This window comes from Pseudoliparis swirei, chromosome 15, assembly GCF_029220125.1.
Source record: "Pseudoliparis swirei isolate HS2019 ecotype Mariana Trench chromosome 15, NWPU_hadal_v1, whole genome shotgun sequence".
NCBI classification, from domain to species: domain Eukaryota; kingdom Metazoa; phylum Chordata; class Actinopteri; order Perciformes; family Liparidae; genus Pseudoliparis; species Pseudoliparis swirei.
Genome location: NC_079402.1, coordinates 18,135,553 through 18,160,985, shown reverse-complemented (window position 1 = coordinate 18,160,985; position 25,433 = coordinate 18,135,553). Strand labels below are relative to the sequence as shown.

Sequence of the window (25,433 nt, the reverse complement as noted above, 5' to 3'; positions counted from 1 at the left end):
CGAGCTCACACACACTCAGACTGTCAGAAGATTTATTCACGTTGACGCACATCTGCAGAAACCAGCGGTCAAATTTACATTCAAGTTTATACAGTTCATAACAAAAATGTACGGTTACCAAAAAGTCCTCAATTACAAGTTGTCTTTTTTTTATTCAAACAATTCCGATGTAAAATGAAAATTTCAGTGAAACACTTTGACACAGTAGTTTGCTCAGTCGTGCAAAAAATAATATCACAGTCTTTGGAATTCGTCACAAAATGAGCATTAAGCGACCGAAAAGGCAGCGCGATATTTTTCATTGTAAACAAGCAGCACGACTGTAAAAAGGACAATTAACCCATTCTGTGTTTAAAACAAGACACCAAACACCACGTGTGTGTGTGTGTGTGTGTGTCCTCATCACGCTCATCTGTTGTAATACTGCTTTGTTGGCCTCCGATAAAGCCGTGGGCCGTACACCAGAGGATCGACCTCTCTGCAAGTCATATTTAATACTGTCTTCTCTGTGGTGGGATGCCACCTCATTCACATGTGTCACGGCGCTCCGTCACCACACGCAGCACCACGACAAACTGCATGACCTCTCTGAGTTAAATGGCCGTCAATGGGAATATCCCAACACTGTTCGCGTTAACATAACATGTTTTGATGAAATTAGAAGCGTACTACGGCGGCTAGTTCAAGCATTGCAACACTGACTGGTTTAACGATTACTCAAAAATGCACAAATTCTGGATTCAGCTTCTTAAATGTGATTATTTGCTGGTTTTCTTAGTCTTCTAAGACTGTACATTTCATAACTTTAGGTTTTGGATGAATTGTTAAACTAAAAAAGGATTTGAAATACATCAAATATAATGATGGGATACTGCAGTGGCCTTTTTTTACATTGTCATACTACTTTCTGACAACTTGTGAATGGTAATTGTTAGTTGCAGCCTTCAACACAAGGTTGAATATTGTAGCTGCAGGCCCTCAAGTTTTTGTTAATTATATGTTTTATTGTGCAAAACAAAAACACAAGAACTAAAGAAAATCAAGGCACGCCACGGTTAAAAAGAAAAGAAAATTTTAACCTTTGGTATAAACTGATTTTAGTTTAGTTTAGTGGCTGAATGCATCATCAGTATTCATCCTGATAAATGGCTATACATAACGATAAGTGTCCAGTAATACTGACAGTGGTATTTCACCACCTGTGACCATCTGGTACATTTAAAGCATTATTTTTGAAGCCTTCTTTAGAGGATCCAAGAGGGGTGTTTAAACTCCACGTTGTGGCGCGTTGCCCATTTGGCGTAGATGGCCTTCTCAGTGATGAAGCGATGGCCCCCGCGCTGCGTGTGCTCGTGGAACCTGTACATCCTGCACTCGTCGATCCGGTTGCTCTCGTAGTAATGGTAAGGAACCGCACTGTGATTGGCTCGACTGTCAGGGGGAGAGAGGCACCAGAGTTGGGTTAAGGGTTATTTTGCGATGCTTAAAAAGAAGATGGAGCTTGAGTTAAGAAACGTGTCATGTCTCACCTGCAGTAGTTATCGTCGATCATTCCATAAACACGGACGCTGTCACACATATCGAGAGCCAGAATCATTGTGAAGAATCCAGTGCTGAGGAACGCCCCCGTCTTCATTCTGAATGAGAGTGACATTAAAATAGCTTTTTTTTTTTACTCTAACATGACCAAAATAAAAGGATTTGAAATTTGATAATGGTTTGTCGTGCAAAAAAAAAGAAAAAAAGACTCCTAGCTTCTCAATTGGGAAGACTTTATGCTTTTTGTTTTTATAACTTTAAAAAAAAAAAATCAATTTTGAGGCTTTACACACTATTTTCTGATTTCTACAAACCAAACAATGTATTGGTGAATTTAGCAGATTAATCAATTCTGAAAACAAGTTGCATTCCTCAAAAAAATTGTTCTAAAAATAAAATGTTTAACAACTCAACCAACTACAACAGTTGCATTCTGCTTTTATATTAATGAATAAAAATAATAATAATAATAATGATAATAATAATTATTATTATTATAACAACAAAAACAGTCACAGGGGACATTTCTCTTCATTGTGCACTTCTGATAATTTAGGTATATTAAAGTATACTTTTAGATAAGTAACATTTTTAATGCAGGACTTTTACTTGTTTTTAATAAAACACACGGAAAACAAATACACAATGCATCATTAATGGCTTTCATTTGTTGGCCTGGGACTTTAAAACTCCTACTGTACCTGTTTTTTCCAGTTTCATTCTGAAACACACCATCGCAGTACTGGATCTGCTCGCTGGTCACGGCGTAGATTCTGACTTTTGGGTACTTCTCTGCTATTTTCAGGAGAGTATTGAAGATGTGTCCTTTCCCATCTTGCCTCATGTTCCTCTCAGGACCCCAGAACACATATGTAGTGTCTGCGGATTTCTGGAAATAGTAGCGCTCATTTTTGACCAACAAGGGAACACTGGTGTGAGAGACGACCCGAACACTGGTGCGGTTCCCGACGTCTTTCTCATACCCCTGTGTGGGTGCATTGTTCATCCGGATCACGCATCCGACATTGTCTATCTCCTCTCCAACGCCAGCTCCGAGCATCTGGCCTGAGCTGGAGACCAAGGCACACTGGCTGCAGTGCATGTAAAAGAACTGTTGAAAAAGAAGAAGAAATGTGTTTAGGTTTCACACATAAAGGGAATTAAAACTCAGTACGTAGTTATGCTGTCAGAATTACATATGTATTGATGGCCATATGTTTTGTATGCATGTGAAGCATGACCTGTTACTTGTTGTCATTATTGTCAGAAATAATCTCAAAATAGTGTAATTTTCTTTCAGAAAAAAGTTCTTAAAAAAAAGAAGATCATCCATGGAAATCCTAAAACTAGAACAATTATACATTAATTGAAAGGAAATTGCTCATATATATATATATATATATATATATATATATAACTCATTAACTGCAATATGCCTAACATTATTTCCAGATGTTATTAATTATGATCATTTAATAAATTGATGGAAATAATCATTGTTTTTAATCTTGACCAGTATCTGTTGGGTCAGCACAGCAAGATATGAAACTAAAACAAACACTTATATTAAAAACATGAAGGATCCTAAATTGACTTTCATGCACGCCATTAACTAAGTTATAACTAATAACCTGTGACTCCGACTCTCTCTCTCTTACCTGGTCCATCCTGCCGGGGGTGATCCTCATATAGCCCCTGAGCCCGCTGCTTTGCAGAGTGGGCGACAGACCGTCCCGTGTGATCACGTGTCCAACCCAAAACAACAGAGGGAGGCTCAGGCTGAGCAGACAGAGCCAGAGGAACATCTGTATTGATCAGGGGGGTGGGATGGAACGTGTATCCGGTAACATCAATATATTATTCATATACGATATACATTAGTTACATTAGTAAATAATTAGTCAATAAACGGCTCGTACCTGATATTTCATATCAAGACCCTTGGGCAAGCCCTGCTCCAGGAAGCCCGGCTACTCTCATTTGTCCAGCCGCTTGACGTGAGGCAGAAGCGGCGAGCCTGAGACAATCCCAGCCATGGAGGAGTCATATTTGGGGCGATTCATATTTACAGATATGAACCGCTGCTGTCGGTGAATTCCGATGAGTGTTCTCAAATCCAGAATCCTTTTCTTTTCGGCTCAACTTGCATCGCCTTGCAGATAGAGTATTATCTGAACACCGCCTAGTTATTTACAGTTATCTCAATCGTTGTGTTGACACTGTACTTACAGGCCCTCGCAAACAAAACATAAGGTTTTCTCTAGCCAGACCCTGACTTCCGATCTATTTCTTTCAAAATAAAAGTTTCATCGAAACGATCTAAACATATAGCAAACATACTCAGTCAGTACAATAAAAATATACTATATAGTCGTGCACAAACGATACAGTAACTATAATATAATGAGAAAATGAGCGCAAAGGGAATATATGTCAACACACTTAAACCTATATGGGATTTGTGTACTCTTATTCTGAAAGGCATTTGCCCAAACCGGAAACAGTCTCTTTTTGTTACTGTTGTTCAGCAGCGCTTTCACCAGGGAAACTTTACAGTGCTGCCTTCAGGAGCTACTCGGAAATGTACGATTATTTGCAAAAGGCCGAGCTCGAGCGTCTTTACTTGCCTTTAAACAAATAACCATTACAAAGGAAGTAGTATTGTTAACTAAATACTGGCCAACATGTATGTACCACGGGAACCTGGACAGTTGTTTTACCTTCTATTTTGTTAAAGGGCGAGTAACGACCTGATTTATTTTCCCTTTTAAAGTCCATCCGATTTGTCAAGAAGACAATAAAGCAAACCTCTGTACACCTCGTTCTACTGGCTGAGCATGCGCGTCAGTACCCTAATGTTTCTAAAGCACCGCCCCCGAGCAAAAAGCTAGTGTGACACAGTAATGCCCTTCCCTGGCGCCCTGAATGCCCACGGTATGTACCTGTATGTCGGATTATGTTATTAGCGGTACCGCTGGTTAGCTGTACACAGAGCCGCTGAAGCCTCTGCGAGTTTAAAGCCCCGCAGCCAGTGTCTGGTTGGTCGGATGATTCTGTGCTCTCAAGTGACAGATGAGGCTGAGCTAGGCTAGCAAAGTGTGCAAGCTAACATTAGCATGCTCGCTCGTGCTGAGTATGGCCATTCATTAACAACATTGACAAAAAACAGAGCTCAGACTTGTTGCGCTTATGACGTGAACAAAAACATAAAGGGACTAACTGCCTAGCTTGCTATTCACCTACAGTAAAGTATTTCAGCAAGCAGTCTCTCCATTATCAAACATGTGGCCTGTGTTACTATATAGAGACAAAAGTCACATGGAATCCGCACCTGCTCTTTGTCACGTACTGTGTGTGTGTGTGTGGGTGTGGGTGTGTGTGTGTGGGTGGGTGTGTTGGTGAACTGCCTGCATACCGGAACGTGTAGATAGATAGCTAAGTAGCTGGCAGAATGTCAAGTTAATCTGCTGCCTAACAGTTTATGTGAGCTTGATTGTGCCAGCTTAATCTATGAACCTTTGCAGATTGATTTTGTGTCTGTCTCAAAACGTTTTTGTCCTGGAGCCAACAGCAATGTTGCAGTGACACAATAACTGTGTGATGGCATGTCTTTTACTCTTACAAGTCCTGTGCAATGTAGTGTTCCTTTTGCAGGTTTCTAACCTCTGATAATTTCCCAAAACTTCTGTCTTATTTATTATAGGGTAATACATCTACAATCAGACATTGGACGAGTGTGGAGTGGAAGCTCGGGAGTGGATGACGATAGACGGTGCATCAGCGAGCTGTGAGCTGGCTGATCTCAGAGCAGAGAGGACACCTTGTTCGGGGCGTTCACAGTTCTGAGATGTCATTCAAACAAGCTAACGCGATGTCCATCGCCCAGGCGTTGGCCATGACTGTAGCCGAGATACCAGTGTTTCTGTATTCCACATTTGGGCAGGTAAACCGCTTTGCATACAGTTAAAAGTTTTGCATTTCTAATGCTCAGCGCTATTCACAACACAAAAAAAGTAAAGATGGATAAGTTAATGTTTCGTAGATCGCTTTATGTGGACGGCGTACATCTGCCTCTCCTTTCTTTCAGGCCATATTTTCTCAGCTGAAGCTTTCCCCGAACTTGAAGAAGGTGCTGTTTGCCACAGCGCTGGGCAGTGTCGCCCTGGCTCTCACCGCTCATCAGCTGAAAAGGCGGGGGAGAAAAAGGAAGCAGGTAACGCAAGGGAAGGAGGGCCAGAGGACGGTGGGAATACCCGAGGCGCTGATGAAGACGGGAAGACCCTCGTCATTTAATAGAGGTGTGCGTCACTTTCGGCGGTACGTTTCCTTGATGTAATCTTTTTTATAAATATGCATACAAAAGAACCGTGTTTCCTCTCCACAGGCCCGTTCACTGGCCGACAGATGATGAGCCCCAGCACTCGGAGCAATGACACCATGAGCGAAATTTCTTCCCTGGGCCCCAGTAAACACTCAAGTTCCTCACACAGCCTGGCATCTGTTAGTTTTACAGTTTACAACTAATTCTGTATAACTGTGGCTGTCATTTTCTTTATTCCACATAGCTTCATGTGTTATTGTGTGTCTGGGTTTCTGGCATAGCTACGGGTGCCAAACTCTCCAAATCAGGCAGCCAATCCATCCAACCCCTGGGAAACGGAGCCCGTGGTGGAAGAGTCAGGGGCAATCGAGGATGCAAATGCAGAGGATCTCTATATATTGGGTATGTATTTACTCGTTTCCTGGTTTTATAGAAGGGTAATACACATCTTCTGTGTCGTCTTAAATATAGTGTGAGGAACAGAGCGATATGTTCTACTTTACCAGTATTTGTTTCATACTTTTAATCAGTATTAATCAGTTTTTGTGACTACTTTAAACAAACAAATGATGTATTGGCAAATTGAGCATGACTTGTATCTTGAGTATCATGTATAAGTATGACTTATTGTGTGTGTTTTTACCATGCTTGGTAGCCATGATTTAGAATATGTAATTTCCCACATTGTGTGACGCCAGCATTCATTTCCATCCGTTTGTGATTTGGGGAAAATCCAGGCTATTATCCGGTGATGTTGGATTCCTGCACCCAGGGTGCTGCAGTTTTGGATTAGGATTATCCTGCATGGAGTATTTGAATTCTGCTCTTTGTTCCACATTTTTAGAACTGTAGAGACTCGGCCCACTTAATACTACACTTTACAATGTATCTGATAGAGTAGGGACCCCCCCCACCTCTGAAACCAGGTTGAAATCCCACCAAACTTTGCAGTTTAGTGTCACTCTCAACTCAAAGTTTTGACTTTCCAGGGATGGAGCTCTTTGAGGAAGCTCTACGAAAGTGGGAGCAGGCCCTGAATATTCGCCATCCCGCCCACTCGACCTCCAGCAACAGCAGCCTCGCTCTGCAGGGGGCAACGTGTGAGGACTTTCCAACGGTAACCACCAAACAGTAATTACCAAAACAGACGGCATGGTATCCGTGTACATGGTTGGATTACCTTTCACTTGAGTGCAGTAGTGATGTCGCCTTGTTGTTGGTGACACGGCACCAATGCAGTACAATTGAAATAAATGAACTAAAAGGTTGTATTGTATAATAATACTTACTGCTTTTGTCCCTGCTTCATTACAGGTCGAGAGCGGTAATAATGGGTTTGCGGAGAAGTTGGAGACCCTGCTGCACAGGGCGTACCACCTACAGGAGGACTTTGGCAGCAGCATCCCAACAGACAGCGTGCTGGCAGATTTCGGTAAGATTAATGCCTGACCTGGAGAGACGAGAGGACTGAGCATCAATCGAGGAGAACAAAATGACAATACACTCGAGCTTGAGGTGTAACCAGCTGCCAAAAATGATTTGCTATGGTTCATTATTGACGTATCAGTAGTAGACGCATCAGTAGTCATAAAGTTTCCGATTTAAGTGGGTTCACACCTTCATTATTATTATCTGTTTAGTGCATGTGTTTTGGTTCTTGACCTGTCAGTGTTTGTGTTGTCCCTTTGGCAGAGAGTGAAGGAACTCTAATCTTACCTCAAGTGGAGAGCTACCACCGGCTGCAGGATGATGACGCGTCTACGGTTACCTCAGACGAGACCTTCTTCTCTGCTGCAGAGGTTAGTTCCTTCCCTCTGCTCTCTGAAGGCGGACAGAAACCAAAATGTACATGAGTCTCTACATTACAAGGGCTCCCGAGTATTCGTATCAAATAGACGTACTAGTACTCTTCTAGCTGCTGTTCTACATAAAAGTGTGTGTGTGTGTGTGTGTCTTCTGTGCAGCTGTTCGATGCCCAGTCTCTAGAAGACGTCTACCAGCCACTTAAACCTGCAGCTCTCTATGAAGAAGCCTTGACTCTGGCCCGGGAGGGCAGAGTGTCCTATCGGTCTCTGAGGTAACTGAAGTGTACCAGCTGTACTATCAATATGTTTTTCTTACCAACAGTTTATTAGATGATTATTATTTGTAATGTCGAAGGAGTCGTTCATAGTAAAAAAACCAGGATCTCCGGTTAACCTCAGCTCAGCATTTAGTGACTCTCAGATTACTGTGTTGTTTTTAGTTCACCCTCACTGCTATCATCAGCATCATTTCCAGATGTATTCCACATCTGCTGGACCTGTAAACAGATCCTCATATCGACTTCATAAGAAGATATGTCAACATTTCATGGAGTTTCATACAAGTCTCTCTCTCTCTCTCTCTTCTCTCTTTTTACAAGGACTGAATTACTTGAATGTTTCGGTGACCAAGACTTCCTTGCCAAGCTTCAATGTGTGAGACAAGCATTCCAGGTCTGTTCCAGCTCCTCAGACTTCCTCATGTTGCGTACTAGATCACTCTCTCTTTGGGCTGCAACTCACAATTATTTAAATTTAATTATTATCTGTCGATTATTTTTTCTTGCCTGTCGCTGGCAGTGTAAACACTACGTCTTCTGTAGTTGTTGTTTTAAGTGTCTCCTCTTGTCTCTCTTTTTGCTGGAATCCTCCTCTCTGGTGTCATCCAGCGTGTGTCATGATGACACCCGAGGAGAAACCTCGAGGCACACGCCGACAAACCTGATTTTGTAGTTTGCCGGCTCAGAACCCTTAAGGCGGGCTGAGTCGGGTTTCTTTGTTTAGGCGACATCCGGACAGAAGCTATAAAGTTAAAAGTATAAACGGCAGCTGCAATCGGGACAGCTGGTTTAACGGTGTGCCTGCCACTTGGATTGTTAGTTTTGCTCTTCAGTCTCGGGCAAACATCTGGACTGGCAGGGAAATTGAATCCAGTGGTTTGTGTGGCATGCACAGCTGGAAGTGAAGCAGGACTTTGTGTTTGTAGCTGATGTGTAGCTCTTACGGTTTATTATATTTTAGTCCCTGAGAATGATTGTTCTTCACTTTGCATGGTTCAGTCCTCCCCCCCCCCCACGAGGAAGGTTGTTCACTTTCAGGTCAACCGGAGAGCTTCATGTGTTTTTTAACTAAATCATAATGCACTTTACTGTTGGAAATACACCGTTTGAAAGAGCTTTGTTTTTCAGGTCCTCTTGGTGGATGATACTCATCGCACGTTTTTCATGGAGACGGGGAAGCAAATGATTTCAGGCTTAATGGTGAAGGCGAATAAGGTAAACGCTGTTCCTTTGGTCTCTCACGTATTAACTCGTCCTATTTGGATAAACGAGACAAGCTTATGTTTCTGTGGACATGTTCGCACAGATGGTTATTAGTAGTTCCCGTGTTATTTTCGGTTGTTGCTTTAATGCAGAGTCCCAAAGCCTTCCTGGAGAGCTACGAGGACATGCTGCTTTACACCAAGAGAGAAGAAACGTGGAACGTCACAAAGATGGAGCTCGAGGGTCGAGGGGTGAGTCATCCCGTCGTTCATCTCGTGTGAAAGGACAAATAACGGATTGTTCCACCTGCAACCTTTGGTTCATTCATGGAAACACGTTGGGCCAAGTTCAAGAACTTTAACAGAAATACAGCCGACAGTCAGGTCACTCTGTACTTTACTCATTTTATTTGGACCCTTTGTCCCTTTTATATATTCAGAGACATCAAAACAGTCAAAAAACAACAGATGAACAGACTGTGTTTGTATATAGAGAAGACGCGATCCCTTTGGTGTGTAATACATGAACTGTGGGGGTTCTCGGGTCGTGACCTCTGCAGGTGGTGTATATGAACTTCTTCGACATCGTATTGGACTTCATCCTCATGGACTCATTTGAAGACCTGGAGAACCCTCCCTCCTCTGTGGTCGCCGTGCTGAGGAACCGGTGGCTCTCTGACAGCTTTAAAGAGACGGTTAATTCACACACAGCAGTTCTTTTCTTATTCCACCAATAGGTTAGTTACAAATGACTCTAATAACAGTTGTTTTTGTTCTGTTAGGCTCTGGCCACTGCTTGCTGGTCTGTCCTTAAAGCGAAAAGGCGTCTTCTTATGGTGAGTTTGAGCTCATTTAAAGTTTGAGAACTATTTATTGCAGCCTCATGTCTTTATATGTTGATCTCTTGCTTCTCTCCCTAGGTCCCTGATGGGTTTATCGCCCACTTCTATGCCATATCGGAACATGTGAGCCCCGTTTTAGCTTTTGGGTTTTTGGGACCCAGGCAGCAACTCAGTGAAGTGTGCACCATTTTCAAGGTGAGAGCATGCACGACTACAACGCTGTGATTTTAACAAAATCTTGAAAAGCCAATAATATTACTGGTGCAGCACATACTGTACACATGAAGTTCAGTTTACTCATAATGAAGACGACTACACAGCCTCCATAACGGCTGTATAATGTCTTCTCTGGCTCTGGTATGGCTCTGGTGGTCTCTATATCTTTGGCTGGAGACTTCAAGAACAGAAAAAGCCACCGTTTACAAACTAGAGGTGCTGCTTTGATTTTGACTATATATACAAAATGTCATTAATTTCTCTCCTTCTTACGTGCAGCAACATATCCTGCAGTACCTGAAGGATATGTTCGATCACGACAAGGTCCGCTTCACCTCGGCTCAGTGCTTGGCCGAGGACATCCTGAACCTTTCCCACCGCCGGAGTGAGATTTTACTCGGGTACCTGGGGATCAACGGCCTCCTGGAGCTCAACGGGGCCCCGCCGAGAGACACAGAGGGCCCTTCAGAGCCTAACTGAGGCTACTCGGGTCACCAGGGGGCGTCCGACTTTTTGGGACTTTGGTGACATCATGGAGACTTCCTAAAAACACCTGAAGAGAGCGCTCCCATCACAGGAGGACCAGGCCGTCGACACTATTATTTCACAAGGATGGAGTCTCTGAGAACGAGAGGTTGCATTGTAACCTTCCATTCCTCGGACTTGTGGAATATCATAGTCTTCATAATCACGTGAAAAGAATCGGCGTGTGAGAAATGTGCGTTTGTAAGTTTATACTGAAAGGGGGGAAGGATATTGGCGAAGAACCATCATAATTCCTGGCAGGCTTGGCCAGTTGAAGACTTGAAGGAGTTTGTCTCCTCAATCTGAAGAAGTGTTTATTTAATCCGGTTTGGTTGAATTGCGCAAACTTAGATGTCACATATCCAAGAGACGTTTTTTTTTAAAATGCAAAAATATACCATGTAAAATTAGTGAAGTGTGTTCCCACGTTGCTCATATTGAAGTTTGATTATCCCAAAGTGTTGCGTCGACCCCACGGCCATCTTCTCTCGCAGGGATCCAGCTAAGATGCAAGCGCTTTGTAATAGATGAAATTATTCTGATTAATTTTAGGTGCCACAGAGAAAGAAACTTCCCACTACCAATAACCCAATGTTACTTAAACCGGTCACACCTGTGCTTTCCCTTCTGTGAGCTGTCAACGATATCTGTCTGTTCTAAAGGTTCAGAAACACACGTGGATATTTTTCCGTACACACATTTTCAAATTGAACCAACCTCTCAATCAAACGGTGCCATCTACTCGTTGTAGTTTAGTTTCAGGAGGACGTGATGAAGAAGCGGACGTCGTACAGTCCGACTGTCACCGACATGAGTGCACTGATGATCACCTGACCGCTCTTTGCTTCCTGTTGTTGGAAAATGCATCGGAGCACAGAGACATGCCAAGAAAAACTCAACTCACGTCTGCTGATCCCAACATTGATAACTCCGCCACTGTAAAAGCAGATGTGTGTTATGCAGACTTTGGTTTGTTTGTTTAAAAAAAAAAAACTGTCAAATACTGAATTATCTGAATGGAATGTGATGAAAAGATTATTTATCTGAACGCTGTGTGTGTGACCAACAAAAGAGAAAAATATTTCTGTCAAATAACTTTTGGGGTCTCTTAATAGTTGTATCATACAAATTAATCATTATGATACATATGTGTGTGTTTTTGTGGTCTTGAATACCCAAAGCCTGCTCTGGTTGCAACACGGCTCTGAAGTTCAGATGTTCAAGGTTACAGAGATGATGATGATGATGATGTTTCCACAGCGGTGTGTTCAGTCGGCGCCGTGGGGATCATTTCTGTTTCGGGTCCAGCATTCGCATCCAACTGTGGATCGAGCTGCTACTGGACAAAAAGACGCTTTTGTTTTGCATACCTGCAGCTTTGTGTTTGGAGGCATTTTGCACTTTAACAGGTGAAGCAGAAAGTTACAGGAATGTCCAACAACCCTTTTTATATAATCAGTTTGAACAATATAGAAATAGAGAAGTAAGCGTTGCGTCATAGATCTGACATACTATCGATAACATGAGGCTTAAATGCTGTACAGTATATGGAAAATATCTTTCCTAGGATAAAAATATATATTTTAAGGAAGTTCTTTATTCTGATTACAACGTTTCTGTTTTTCGTCTCCATGTTTTGAAATGGTCAAATTCTCAAATTTCAACTTTTGACTGGTTGTCCTGATCCATTGTCCCGCGTCGTGGTCCCGTTAACGTCGACTACCATGTATATTTGCAACTGTCAATCATGCAGGTCGACGCCATTCTGGAGAGCTGGTAATGTGTCGTCGCTCGTTGTGCTTCTCCTCGAGTCCTGAGCGTGAATGATCAGAGAGGAATGCATGTTGACAGTCGAGCTTCTCTGAAATGCATCAATCGGTGTGTCTTCGCAACTTTTTACGTCTCGGCTCTTAATTTTTGTTCGATTTTAAGTTAACTCGTAACGACTTGGATGTCAGGATTTATGAATGAACTCTCGAGGATATATATTCTATAGATTGTGTTTCGAGGATTCCACACGGCCAAAATCTTGTTTTTGTTTCACTGATGTACATTACAAGTGTCCTCTTCATGCCTTTTTTTGTCTTTTCTATTGTTAAATTAAAATGCCAGCACAAACTGTAAATTAATTTTTAATTCTCCATGTTAAATGTAATTTTTTTTGTGATTAAACTATACATTTATTATGCCTTTTCCCAACTGAACTAGCAGCTGAGGACACTCCAGGACCGCACCAGCATCCAGGTACTCCACACGTGACCAAGGGTATGCTCCAATCAGCAAGAAAGCAACGAGAATTCAGATTCTTCCAGAATGTAAATCATGCAAGGGTAATATGGGAGCCTACGTCTAAACCTAAGGGAATATTAGGCGGACACTTGAACATCCGTAGTATAGTGCCAAAACGGGACCAGATTGAACATCTGCTAACGGACTCTAACCTAGATTTTCTAGCAATGAGTGAAACTTGGCTGCATAGCAACATCCCGACCAGCATTATTGATGTTCCTGGCTACACATGCTATAGGAAAGATAGAACCCCTGACAAGGGCTGGGGGGGAGTTTTACTCTATGTTAGAGACACTCTAAAATGTAATGAAATTGAACTGAACACGACACTTGAATGTCTAGCTCTTACGGTTTATTATATTTTAGTCCCTGAGAATGATTGTTCTTCACTTTGCATGGTTTAGTCCCCCACGAGGAAGGTTGTTCACTTTCAGGTCAACCGGGGAGCTTCATGTGTTTTTTAACTAAATCATCATGCACATTACTGTTGGAAATACACCGTTTGAAAGAGCTTTGTTTTTCAGGTCCTCTTGGTGGATGATACTCATCGCACGTTTTTCATGGAGACGGGGAAGCAAATGATTTCAGGCTTAATGGTGAAGGCGAATAAGGTAAACGCTGTTCCTTTGGTCTCTCACGTATTAACTCGTCCTATTTGGATAAACGAGACAAGCTTATGTTTCTGTGGACATGTTCGCACAGATGGTTATTAGTAGTTCCCGTGTTATTTTCGGTTGTTGCTTTAATGCAGAGTCCCAAAGCCTTCCTGGAGAGCTATGAGGACATGCTGCTTTACACCAAGAGAGAAGAAACGTGGAGCGTCACAAAGATGGAGCTCGAGGGTCGAGGGGTGAGTCATCCCGTCGTTCATCTCGTGTGAAAGGACAAATAACGGATTGTTCCACCTGCAACCTTTGGTTCATTCATGGAAACACGTTGGGCCAAGTTCAAGAACTTTAACAGAAATACAGCCGACAGTCAGGTCACTCTGTACTTTACTCATTTTATTTGGACCCTTTGTCCCTTTTATATATTCAGAGACATCAAAACAGTCAAAAAACAACAGATGAACAGACTGTGTTCGTATATAGAGAAGACGCGATCCCTTTGGTGTGTAATACATGAACTGTGGGGGTTCTCGGGTCGTGACCTCTGCAGGTGGTGTATATGAACTTCTTCGACATCGTATTGGACTTCATCCTCATGGACTCATTTGAAGACCTGGAGAACCCTCCCTCCTCTGTGGTCGCCGTGCTGAGGAACCGCTGGCTCTCCGACAGCTTTAAAGAGACGGTTAATTCACACACAGCAGTTCTTTTCTTATTCCACCAATAGGTTAGTTACAAATGACTAATAACGGTTGTTTTTGTTCTGTTAGGCTCTGGCCACTGCTTGCTGGTCTGTCCTTAAAGCGAAAAGGCGTCTTCTTATGGTGAGTTTGAGCTCATTTAAAGTTTGAGAACTATTTATTGCAGCCTCATGTCTTTATATGTTGATCTCTTGCTTCTCTCCCTAGGTCCCTGATGGGTTTATCGCCCACTTCTATGCCATATCGGAACATGTGAGCCCCGTTTTAGCTTTTGGGTTTTTGGGACCCAGGCAGCAACTCAGTGAAGTGTGCACCATTTTCAAGGTGAGAGCATGCACGACTACAACGCTGTGATTTTAACAAAATCTTGAAAAGCCAATAATATTACTGGTGCAGCACATACTGTACACATGAAGTTCAGTTTACTCATAATGAAGACGACTACACAGCCTCCATAACGGGTGTATAATGTCTTCTCTGGCTCTGGTATGGCTCTGGTGGTCTCTATATCTTTGGCTGGAGACTTCAAGAACAGAAAAAGCCGCCGTTTACAAACTAGAGGTGCTGCTTTGATTTTGACTATATATACAAAATGTCATTAATTTCTCTCCTTCTTACGTGCAGCAACATATCCTGCAGTACCTGAAGGATATGTTCGATCACGACAAGGTCCGCTTCACCTCGGCTCAGTGCTTGGCCGAGGACATCCTGAACCTTTCCCACCGCCGGAGTGAGATTTTACTCGGGTACCTGGGGATCAACGGCCTCCTGGAGCTCAACGGGGCCCCGCCGAGAGACACAGAGGGCCCTTCAGAGCCCAACTGAGGCTACTCGGGTCACCAGGGGGCGTCCGACTTTTTGGGACTTTGGTGACATCATGGAGACTTCCTAAAAACACCTGAAGAGAGCGCTCCCATCACAGGAGGACCAGGCCGTCTACACTATTATTTCACAAGGATGGAGTCTCTGAGAACGAGAGGTTGCATTGTAACCTTCCATTCCTCGGACTTGTGGAATATCATAGTCTTCATAATCGCGTGAAAAGAATCGGCGTGTGAGAAATGTGCGTTTGTAAGTTTATACTGAAAGGGGGGAAGGATATTGGCGAAGAACCATCATAATTCCTGGCAGGCTTGGCCAGCTGAAGACTTGAAGGAGTTTGTCTCCTCAATCTGAAGAAGTGTTTATTTAATCCAGTTTGGTTGAATTGCGCAAACTTAGATGTCACATATCCAAGAGATGTTTTTTTTTTAAATGCAAAAATATACCATGTAAAATTAGTGAAGTGTGTTCCCACGTTGCTCATATTGACGTTTGATTATCCCAAAGTGTTGCGTCGACCCCACGGCCATCTTCTCTCGCAGGGATCCAGCTAAGATGCAAGCGCTTTGTAATAGATGAAATTATTCTGATTAATTTTAGGTGCCACAGAGAAAGAAACTTCCCACTACCAATAACCCAATGTTACTTAAACCGGTCACACCTGTGCTTTCCCTTCTGTGAGCGGTCAACAATATCTGTCTGTTCTAAAGGTTCAGAAACACACATGGATATTTTTCCGTACACACATTTTCAAATTGAACCAACCTCTCAATCAAACGGTGCCATCTACTCGTTGTAGCTTAGTTTCAGGAGGACGTGATGAAGAAGCGGACGTCGTACAGTCCGACTGTCACCGACATGAGTGCACTGATGATCACCTGACCGCTCTTTGCTTCCTGTTGTTGGAAAATGCATCGGAGCACAGAGACATGCCAAGAAAAACTCAACTCACGTCTGCTGATCCCGACATTGATAACTCCGCCACTGTAAAAGCAGATGTGTGTTATGCAGACTTTGGTTTGTTTGTTTTTTTTAAAAAACTGTCAAATACTGAATTATCTGAATGGAATGTGATGAAAAGATTATTTATCTGAACGCCGTGTGTGTGACCAACAAAAGAGAAAAATATTTCTGTCAAATAACTTTTGGGGTCTCTTAATAGTTGTATCATACAAATTAATCATTATGATACATATGTGTGTGTTTTTGTGGTCTTGAATACCCAAAGCCTGCTCTGGTTGCAACACGGCTCTGAAGTTCAGATGTTCAAGGTGACAGAGATGATGATGATGATGTTTCCACAGCGGTGTGTTCAGTCGGCGCCGTGGGGATCATTTCTGTTTCGGGTCCAGCATTCGCATCCAACTGTGGATCGAGCTGCTACTGGACAAAAAGACGCTTTTGTTTTGCATACCTGCAGCTTTGTGTTTGGAGGCATTTTGCACTTTATCAGGTGAAGCAGAAAGTTAGAGGAATGTCCAACAACCCTTTTTATATAATCAGTTTGAACAATATAGAAATAGAGAAGTAAGCGTTGCGTCATAGATCTGACATACTATCGATAACATGAGGCTTAAATGCTGTACAGTATATGGAAAATATCTTTCCTAGGATAAAAATATATATTTTAAGGAAGTTCTTTATTCTGATTACAACGTTTCTGTTTTTCGTCTCCATGTTTTGAAATGGTCAAATTCTCAAATTTCAACTTTTGACTGGTTGTCCTGATCCATTGTCCCGCGTCGTGGTCCCGTTAACGTCGACTACCATGTATATTTGCAACTGTGTCAATCGTGCAGGTCGACGCCATTCTGGAGAGCTGGTAATGTGTCGTCTCTCGTTGTGCTTCTCCTCAAGTCCTGAGCGTGAATGATCAGAGAGGAATGCATGTTGACAGTCGAGCTTCTCTGAAATGCATCAATCGGTGTGTCTTCGCAACTTTTTTCGTCTCGGCTCTAAATTTTTGTTCGATTTTAAGTTAACTCGTAACGACTTGAATGTCAGGATTTTTGAATGAACTCTCGAGGATATATATTCTATAGATTGTGTTACGAGGATTCCACACGGCCAAAATCTAGAAAGACTTTTTTTGTTTTTTTGTTTCACTGATGTACATTACAAGTGTCCTCTTCATGCCTTTTTTTTGGTCTTTTCTATTGTTAAATTAAAATGCCAGCACAAACTGTAAATTAATTTTTAATTCTCCATGTTAAATGTGATTTTTGTTATTAAACTATACATTTATTATGCCTTTTCCCAACTGATGACTGCTCGATGTGTTTTGTGTCGCGCCAGGAATTTCCTAAAACTCAAGATTATTTTATTAGAGTTTAATTGAGGTTTATTTTTAAAAGAATTATTAATTCTAAATAGATCAGAATGTATTAATGAGTGAGATAAATGGTTATAATGGTCCTGTAAATATCAGGAGTCAGTAATGGGAGTGTCCACTATGTGGCAGAGACACTGCAGTGTATTATATACACAGATCCCTATACTATTATAATTAAAAACAATGTTATTATGATCATTCCTGCAGCAATAACGAAGGTTCAGATCATGAATAAGTCGTGTTGAATCTGTGTTGTTCTGTTGGCTGCAACAGTAAATAAAGTGTGACATTTGATGCAGGCCTCTCATTAATTATTGTGTTTTTTAACTCCATTTAGACTGTGACAAAGTAATTAGAGGCAGCTGGAGAAGAAACAAGGAAAGCTCTGGGTTGGTTCAACGTCAGGCCGGTGGGGGGTGCACGGCTCATACGTTTAGAAACCTTGTGCCTTCTTCTCATCTTGTTTTGGTGAAACTATTTCTTTTTCATTTTGATAACTGTTCTCAAAACACAACCAGGGGACAGAATCAACGCAGACAATTTTAAAGCATAACTGCTTTTCCAACACTTTAAGAATCAGAGGTTTCCCCCCAAGTTTCCTTTTCATAGAAATACATCCATAAATCAGATTTCAGTGTTGAAAGAGGCCTTGAAACATAATATCTGAACATGTTGAATCTTATCCTGTTTCATTTCCTCCTACATTTTGGCTGCACACACAATGGTGGCACACATCTTTAGTCTGTGCTTCCTCTTATATTTTCCATTCCAGTTGGAGATGCTCGGTCTGTTTACAGAGTCGGCACTTGTTCAGGTTGTTTGTTGTTTACTTTGCGCGTCCTGTTTTTGCCATTGTGTGCGCTATTGGAGTGAGTTGGAGAAAGCCAGTGTGTCTGCTGTGTGTGAGGGTGAGTAGTGCCATCCATCTTCTTCTGTGAGACGAGCAATGTCAACATGCAGGTCTCACCCTCTGATGCTGTGTGAGTGTGTGATATAGAGTATTGGCTTGTTTGGGGGATTTTAACAACACTATATTGTATTTAGGGTGTTTTTTCACTGCATGAATAGACACCTATAACATAGTGTTTGTTTCGCATGTGCAGGTCAGTTCCAGTTCATTTGGCACACCTTAGCTAAAGCTAATACCGTTTAATACAAAAGGCATGTATAGGTCCTCTTATAGTTCATAAAGGTGTAATGTTCAGTTTTTGTTGAACATATTTTAGAGATGGTTTAAATTTTCTGGTGATTCTTGAGGCTTTGTTGTGTTTGAATATTGCATTAAACGGAGAGTTTATTTATTTATTATTAAGCCTACCTTCATTGATATAGATAGGGTAGCCAAATTAATTGAAGCACAAGTCTGTATATCTTATCAAAACCATGACAGACATTTTGAAGAATTCATTTATAATCAAAGGGAAATTAGAAGGGATGATTTATAATATTATAGTTACATTTAATAAACTTAATGATTAATCGTTTAATCCCGATCCAAATTTAAAGATTTCACAATCATTTATATATATATATATATATATATATATATATATATATATATATTTATATATCATGGTTAGTTGATCTTAATTCAATTTACAATTCATCACTGGTCTGTTTTTTAATAGTAATAATTATAGTTTTAACTTTTAAACACTTTATCTAGATTGACTTGTAAAATAAAAAATACATAATTTGACCGTATATATTTCCACAAATGTAAATATGGCTGGGCAGACACCAAGGCATTAAATACATGAAGTCATGAGCAGCCTAAATTAATTTAGCAGTCTAATTATGAACTTGACTTTATTTTCTGAATTAGTGCAGTTCGCTGGACTCGTGTGTTTTTGGTTCATTCAATAATTCTTCTCTATGGGGACTATATGTCGTCCTCAGTGTGCGGCTCTGATTGGTCGGATCTTCCGCTGCCAGGACCCGCTTGAACACAGCGCTCCGTCCGCCATTGGTTAAACTCGTGTCTGGGGCGTTTCACTGCGACTGCCCGGTTGTGTCCGGGTAAGATGGCGTTGGAAGAGCAGTGCTCGGCACCGTCTCGATGGCGGTCCGTATCTCTGACACACATCGAGTTCCCGGAAGGTATGTCAACTTAATATACGTCTCTAACTGTTGGAGATACGAACCGCCTTGTCGTTTTAGAAGACTGCGCGCGCACGCTCGTTACTGAATGGACACGGCCGTTGGTGATGCCGCCAAATAGTGAGACGCTGCAAGAGGTCGAGCACAGCAGGGAATGGAACCTTGGCTGCAACATTGTGAGACGGGAGCCGCATGCGCAGTTGCCGCTAAGGTCCACAATGAAGGCGAGCTAGCCTGTTAGCTGCCTTGATATCGGCGTTGATAGTGTCCTCTTTAGGATTTAGCAAACATGGCGCGTACTGTCGTAACTGTTCAGCAAAAATAAAGCATCACGAGCAGCAACATATTATTCACGACTGTGGTGGGGAAATTATATATTCCACCTGACAGCATTGTAGCCAGGACCACGGCTAACGCAGGAGCTAGCTGCCTCATACTGACTAGTGTAACTAGGTTAGCTTAAACAACATTGCGCGAGCTGTCTGGGATCATAAAATAAAAACATGTGCAACGTTAGTTAGATGATGACTTTGCTACGTCACCGCAGCAGCTTCCTACTTGTATTCAGTTGAACATTTCAACCATCCGGGTTCACCGAGTGCCTCAAAGTGAGACTCTCACCGGTGGGAGACGACTTTGATGTAGTTCTGTCATCTTCATGACGGTGTCTCCATGTTTTCAGGCGATCTGACGGGACAATTTCTGGCCTACTTCAGCCTCCTACCCATTGTGATCCTCGTGGGGTTTGTGACACTCATCGTGTTTAAACGGGAGCTGCACACGGTGAGTTCTGCACATGCGCTTTAAGTTTCAGAGAGTATCACTTTCCAAGTCGATGTGTAGGGTCTGGACATTTCTGTCAGAAAGAGAAGAAGAGGTTTGCAAGTGTTTGTGTTGATATCATTGTTTTAGATATTTATACATTTTTCTTTTAATCCAGATTTCCTTCTTTGGTGGCCTCATCCTGAATGAAGCGGTGAACTGGGTGCTGAAGCACATTCTCAGAGAGCCGCGCCCTTGTGCAGGTGAATGAGTGGACACACTTTACATTATACAATCACATTATTTCTTCCGGTAACAGATTATCACTAGTTCGGTTGTCGAGTTAGTTTATATCACACTGTATTGTGTGGATAATCTCAATCCTCAAAATAGTTGCCGATTGTTTTTCTTGCGAAAATTCCAAATCAAGGTACTTCTAAAATATTATTACTTACTTCTGAATTATTATTACTTACTTCTAAAATATTATTTCTTACTTTTGAATTATTATTACTTACTTCTAAATTATTATTACTTCTAAATTATTATATATTTTTCTGCAGTCAGAAAAAACATACAGTATAAAAACAGACACAAAAGAAATGGTATACAAAACAATTAAAATAGAATAAAATATGCAAATGATCTTCAAATGGATTATATTTAGTTATCACCCAACCTTAGCCAGAGAGTGAGACTATTTTTTTTTTTTAAACGTTGGTGCTTAACCCAAGTGAAATAATCAGTATGTTTATATGGAGATGTACTTATGTCAAATGTATATTTATATTCCGTTATGTTTTCTCTCTGCAGGAGCTCACAACACCCTGCACACAGAGTATGGGATGCCCTCCAGTCACTCCCAGTTTATGTGGTTCTTTGTTGTTTACTGCTTTCTTTTCCTTTATTTAAGGTGAGCTTGTTTTTTTTGGTGTTTGGAAAGGTGTAAGGGTAGAAATATGTATCTGTGTTATTAGTGAGAATTGTGGATGCTATATAAATAGTTAGTTGTATAGTTAGGAATATAGTTTTTGATCATTTCTACAACCCGTAGAATATTTGTGTCTCGCATACATCCATTGTCAACCTCACACTGATGTCAGAACAAGCATGACATTTCTTTTGCTATCTGTTATTTACTTGGTTTGTTCCAATGCATGTATCTCATCATCACGTTTCTGATCACCACTCATTAGAGGCTTTCACGTCACCTCTCCGTGAGGTCGATGTCACCGTGTGAACTCATGCGGATCTGTCTTTTCAGAATGCATCAAACGAACAATGCTCGATGTGGGGACCTGCTGTGGAGACACATACTGTCCATCATCCTGTTGGGCATGGCCTTATTCGTCTCATATAGCAGGTACGGCTGCAATGAGTATTTTCATTCTTATTTTCTATAAAATGTCAGGGAGAGAAATTCCTCATTTTCTTGTTCCATCTGAGCAGGTGGATATTAAGAATATTTTTTGGCGGACCATTCGATTCACAGGGTGACAAAAAGACCAATTTAGTATGCATTTATTTTTTGATACAACCCCAGTTTGACTGAACAAACACTTGATATTGTTTGAAGTGCATGCTGATGACTTGGTTCAGTTTTGGACTCCAGGCACCGCTCGTGTTCTCCTGACCCTTGTTTGGTCTCTCCCTCAGGGTCTACCTGTTGTATCACACCTGCAGCCAGGTGTCCTATGGCGCAGTGGCCGGTTGTACGATTGGCGTCGTCTGGTTCTTTTTCACACAAGAGATGCTGACACCATTATTCCCCAAAATAGCAGCATGGTAAGAAGTGCTCTAATTTCTTCGCCTCCTCCTGGCGTCACAGGGGAAGACGAATCGTCCTCCGCCTGAATAAGTGGATCAAACGAGTCCGTCATGGCCACTTGCATCATTTGTCCTCTTAATGTTTTCTTAATTTATAGGCCAATATCAGAGTACTTCCTGGTGCGAGACACGAGTCTGATTCCCAACATCTTGTGGTTTGAGTATACAGTGACCAGATCAGAAGCAAGGTAAGAGCCTGATGCAGTTTCTAAAAATATTCTTTTTGATTTGAACACTCATAAGAGTGTATAATACTTATATTTAGCTTTTGAGAGGACAGAGCAAACCAGGCCCCTTTTTATTCATTTATTTTTATTTCTCGTGCTGTTGTTATTTGTTTTTCATTTCTGTATATATGTGTTTTATCTGTGGTGAAAAGACAAAAATAAAGTGTTTAAAAAAAAGAGAATACTAAAAGTAAGAACGATGTTCAGGGAGGTCGAGAAGCAACGGCCTCATACAACAAACCTCCCCGTATGTGAAGTATTTCACCACTGACTCCCATCTTCTTTCTACACACCATGTCTCCGTTATACAGCAGTTTATATACGCTGATAGAGCAGGTTGGATAAAAGTGAACATAAGCAACAATAAATTGCACTTTAGGCTAAAGATTTGAGATTTGTGCATTACTGTCGTCCCCTTGCTCAAGAATCCGCTGTACAATTTCTTCTGTTTTTCTCCTAGGAACAGACAACGAAAGCTTGGAACAAAACTTCAGTGAGCTGCACAGTTCTTCTGTGACACAGAGTTCAAGACCACACACACACACACACACACACACATACACACACAAAATAAATGCTCACTCGACAAAAACACACTGGAGAACCATCTTTTGGACTGACGTGGTTGCAAGGAGTAAAGGGCAAACCCCGTTTACAGGCGGCGTGAGAGGGCCCGGAGCCGCCCCGGGGCCCCCGGCCTCAGCAAGTCTGTCCACACGCTCCTCCTCCTCCTCGTGCAGCTTGACCCAAATGCTCTTCAATGCATGCAAGACTGTGCAAGAGGCATGCTATTTAATCATAGATTAATATATGAATTTAGTTCTCCCTGTAAACGCACGCTGACGATAACAACGTACTGTTGAGAGGTTCGAAGAGCCGGAGGAGGCGTAGGTCCAGTTTCTAGCCAATCGGTGGGTGCATGTGTTTAGTGTTTCCTTTTTAAATTTTTCACATATTCGAATTGATAGCTGGTGAACGGGTGGGCCGGGGGGTTGGTCGTGGCACGGTTAGGGTGGGTTGTATGTGGAATTCACCATTTTACATTGTTATAGAACATGAACAATTTCTAAAATTGCTCGTGATGTAATATAAATGACAATTTGCACTTTGCGAAATTTACAAGTAAAAAGGAAAAGAAGATGAACACTAGTTAAATGTTAAGCCCCTCCCCCTCTGGTCCCTCCGCAGTCTTTGCTTCGCGTCTATGACGGTCGGTCCTAATATACACGACTCCAGAGATTAGCCACGGTGTAATTTTTTAATCTGTACTCTTGAGCATCGAGGTTGTGCTTTCTGTTCATATCCACGTTTTAGGATAATGAGACTGAATCAAAGCAGCAGGTTTCACCTTTTTTGTTGTTGAACACACTTTGGACTGAGGTTGTGTTTTCCTCGCGCCTCACACACAGTAGCAGCTTGCAAACCGGATTCTGGGAATCAGTTCTTTTTTTTTTTTCATATTCTTTTTTTTCTTTTTTCTTTCAGTTTCTTATCTTGTTTTCCGCTGTTGGAGAACCGTTTGCTTTCCGAGATAACATGCCGTCATTTTAAGTGAGAAAACAAACATAAAGACTGCTGAAGGCGATGCGTTTTCTTTTTGTATTACTTTTAAAAGAAGGAAAAAAAACCCGCCTCGGGTCAGTCGTAGCATGTAATTCGGCTTAAATTCCTCACCGCCCTCTTAAGCTGGTTTTAAACTGTCATATCATTAGCACCACAAAGGGAAGTAGTTCTCCTAGAATCAGTTTTTTTAATTTCGCCATGTATAACCTATATCAGGCTAAATAAAATGTGTTTATGTACAGGAGATGGTTCACGTGTCGTGTTTTGAAATAACGCAGCATGTGTTTGATGGATTTAGATTTTGCTGTTTGGGCAAATGTGACACCTAATCTGATTTACTGAGTGTCAACGTTTGCTATGATAACATGGCAGGTAGAATATGATATACGAGCTATAGCTGGCAGAACCGCTTAAAATGACAAGCAGATACAATGTTAACGTGTTCACTACTGGAGTTTTGTCATGCATTTTTATTTTATACAAAACCAAGTCCAACTGAAGCTGATGGGCTTGCATCAGTAGTAGTAGTAGGTGTGTGTGGGGTCCGAGATGCAAGCCTTCAGTGGGAGGCTGTTCGGTTGAGAGATGAACGAGCTCCTCGTCTCTGCACGGCGTTCCCCAGAAACACCGCCAGAGAGAGAACACGTCGGGCCTTTCCCAAAGAAACTTCTGCCCTATTTAAGCAACCCACTCCATTTTTGTACTCACTTCTCTGGTCTAATCCCAGGATATCCCCAAACACCCTCCGGGAACGAGCGTAGCCTAGATGCAAAAGGTTGCTGAAGACCTGAAACTATTTCTTAATCTGGAAGCTATTTTCAGACCTGCAACCCTGAGGATGAGCAGCGAGCTCTGCTGCTGATGGAAGTGATGCTTTAGTCGGCTCCTGCAGATGTTTAATTCTTGTGTCTATCTTCTAAGAGGTTACGGTCACACAGACAGTGGACTTGTAGCTATATTACACACTTAAACTTAATCAAGCTATTCCTACTGGTACACTAATACTGACATCCACTGGATGAAGATTGCTATTGCAATATAATGAGTCGTCAAATAAGTGGAAAATATCCAAAATAGAGATATTTTAATATACACTACCGTTCAAAAGTTTGGGGTCACTTAGAAATGTCTTTATTTTTCAAAGAAAATAACTTTTTTCAATAAAGATAACAATCAAAAATACACACTATACATTGTTAATGTGGTAAATGACTATTCTAGGTGGAAGTGTCTGGTTTCTAATGAAATATCTCCAGAGGTGTATAGAGGCCCATTTCCATCAACTATCACTCCAGTGTTCTAATGGTACATTTGTGTTTTCTAATCGCCTTTGAAGACTAATGTCTGATTAGAAAACCCTTGTGCAATTATGTTAGCACAGCTGAAAACAGTTATGCTGGTGATATAAGCTATACAACTGGCCTTCCTTTGAGCTTGAAGTTTGAAGAACAAAATTAATACTTCAAATATTAAT

At 41.6% G+C, this 25,433-nt stretch overlaps 4 protein-coding genes across 5 annotated transcripts; 3 read left to right on the top strand and 1 right to left on the bottom strand.

Moving 5' to 3' along the window:
* Positions 1–18: 18 nt before the first annotated feature.
* On the bottom strand, positions 19–3,750 carry st6galnac4 (ST6 (alpha-N-acetyl-neuraminyl-2,3-beta-galactosyl-1,3)-N-acetylgalactosaminide alpha-2,6-sialyltransferase 4). The gene is made up of 5 exons (XM_056432430.1): positions 3,459–3,750; positions 3,198–3,344; positions 2,241–2,650; positions 1,530–1,637; positions 19–1,431 (listed from the first exon to the last, which is right to left on the bottom strand). Exons 1-5 carry the CDS (start codon positions 3,468–3,470, stop codon positions 1,245–1,247), a joined length of 864 nt encoding a protein of 287 aa, XP_056288405.1. The 5' UTR covers positions 3,471–3,750; the 3' UTR covers positions 19–1,244.
* Positions 3,751–4,408: 658 nt separating this feature from the next.
* LOC130205133 (mitoguardin 2-like) lies at positions 4,409–12,921 on the top strand. The gene is made up of 16 exons (XM_056432302.1): positions 4,409–4,473; positions 5,243–5,482; positions 5,627–5,837; positions 5,924–6,039; positions 6,142–6,262; positions 6,850–6,977; positions 7,175–7,292; positions 7,553–7,659; positions 7,825–7,937; positions 8,265–8,337; positions 9,072–9,158; positions 9,299–9,397; positions 9,706–9,840; positions 9,928–9,981; positions 10,066–10,182; positions 10,483–12,921. Exons 2-16 carry the CDS (start codon positions 5,387–5,389, stop codon positions 10,681–10,683), a joined length of 1,776 nt encoding a protein of 591 aa, XP_056288277.1. The 5' UTR covers positions 4,409–4,473; positions 5,243–5,386; the 3' UTR covers positions 10,684–12,921.
* Positions 12,922–13,523: 602 nt separating this feature from the next.
* LOC130205231 (mitoguardin 2-like) lies at positions 13,524–17,774 on the top strand. Of its 2 annotated transcripts, XM_056432456.1 has the most exons (6): positions 13,524–13,628; positions 13,769–13,867; positions 14,176–14,310; positions 14,396–14,449; positions 14,534–14,650; positions 14,951–17,774. In XM_056432456.1, exons 1-6 carry the CDS (start codon positions 13,578–13,580, stop codon positions 15,149–15,151), a joined length of 657 nt encoding a protein of 218 aa, XP_056288431.1. In that variant the 5' UTR covers positions 13,524–13,577; the 3' UTR covers positions 15,152–17,774. The 2 variants fall into 2 exon arrangements, with proteins under 2 accessions (XP_056288431.1, XP_056288430.1); XM_056432455.1 differs by having other exon boundaries at positions 13,524–13,867.
* A 1,719-nt stretch (positions 17,775–19,493) lies between these two features.
* dolpp1 (dolichyldiphosphatase 1) lies at positions 19,494–24,203 on the top strand. The gene is made up of 8 exons (XM_056432406.1): positions 19,494–19,580; positions 20,263–20,363; positions 20,521–20,605; positions 21,156–21,255; positions 21,607–21,705; positions 21,999–22,127; positions 22,268–22,357; positions 22,857–24,203. Exons 1-8 carry the CDS (start codon positions 19,505–19,507, stop codon positions 22,891–22,893), a joined length of 717 nt encoding a protein of 238 aa, XP_056288381.1. The 5' UTR covers positions 19,494–19,504; the 3' UTR covers positions 22,894–24,203.
* Positions 24,204–25,433: the final 1,230 nt, after the last annotated feature.

Excerpts from the sequence above, each read along its gene's own strand:
- st6galnac4 (XM_056432430.1), bottom strand. Across the intron at positions 1,638-2,240 it reads AATGAAACTGGAAAAAACAG|AATGAAGACGGGGGCGTTCC; the intron begins GTACAGTAGGAG and ends ACTCTCATTCAG. Across the intron at positions 1,432-1,529 it reads ATCGACGATAACTACTGCAG|TCGAGCCAATCACAGTGCGG; the intron begins GTGAGACATGAC and ends TCCCCCTGACAG.
- LOC130205133 (XM_056432302.1), top strand. The coding sequence starts at position 5,387 with ATGTCATTCAAACAAGCTAACGCGATGTCCATCGCCCAGGCGTTGGCC. Across the intron at positions 9,159-9,298 it reads TAATGGTGAAGGCGAATAAG|AGTCCCAAAGCCTTCCTGGA; the intron begins GTAAACGCTGTT and ends GCTTTAATGCAG. Across the intron at positions 10,183-10,482 it reads AAGTGTGCACCATTTTCAAG|CAACATATCCTGCAGTACCT; the intron begins GTGAGAGCATGC and ends TCTTACGTGCAG.
- LOC130205231 (XM_056432455.1), top strand. The coding sequence starts at position 13,694 with ATGTTTCTGTGGACATGTTCGCACAGATGGTTATTAGTAGTTCCCGTG. Across the intron at positions 14,450-14,533 it reads CGAAAAGGCGTCTTCTTATG|GTCCCTGATGGGTTTATCGC; the intron begins GTGAGTTTGAGC and ends TTCTCTCCCTAG. Across the intron at positions 14,651-14,950 it reads AAGTGTGCACCATTTTCAAG|CAACATATCCTGCAGTACCT; the intron begins GTGAGAGCATGC and ends TCTTACGTGCAG.
- dolpp1 (XM_056432406.1), top strand. The coding sequence starts at position 19,505 with ATGGCGTTGGAAGAGCAGTGCTCGGCACCGTCTCGATGGCGGTCCGTA. Across the intron at positions 20,364-20,520 it reads TTAAACGGGAGCTGCACACG|ATTTCCTTCTTTGGTGGCCT; the intron begins GTGAGTTCTGCA and ends CTTTTAATCCAG. Across the intron at positions 20,606-21,155 it reads AGAGCCGCGCCCTTGTGCAG|GAGCTCACAACACCCTGCAC; the intron begins GTGAATGAGTGG and ends TTCTCTCTGCAG.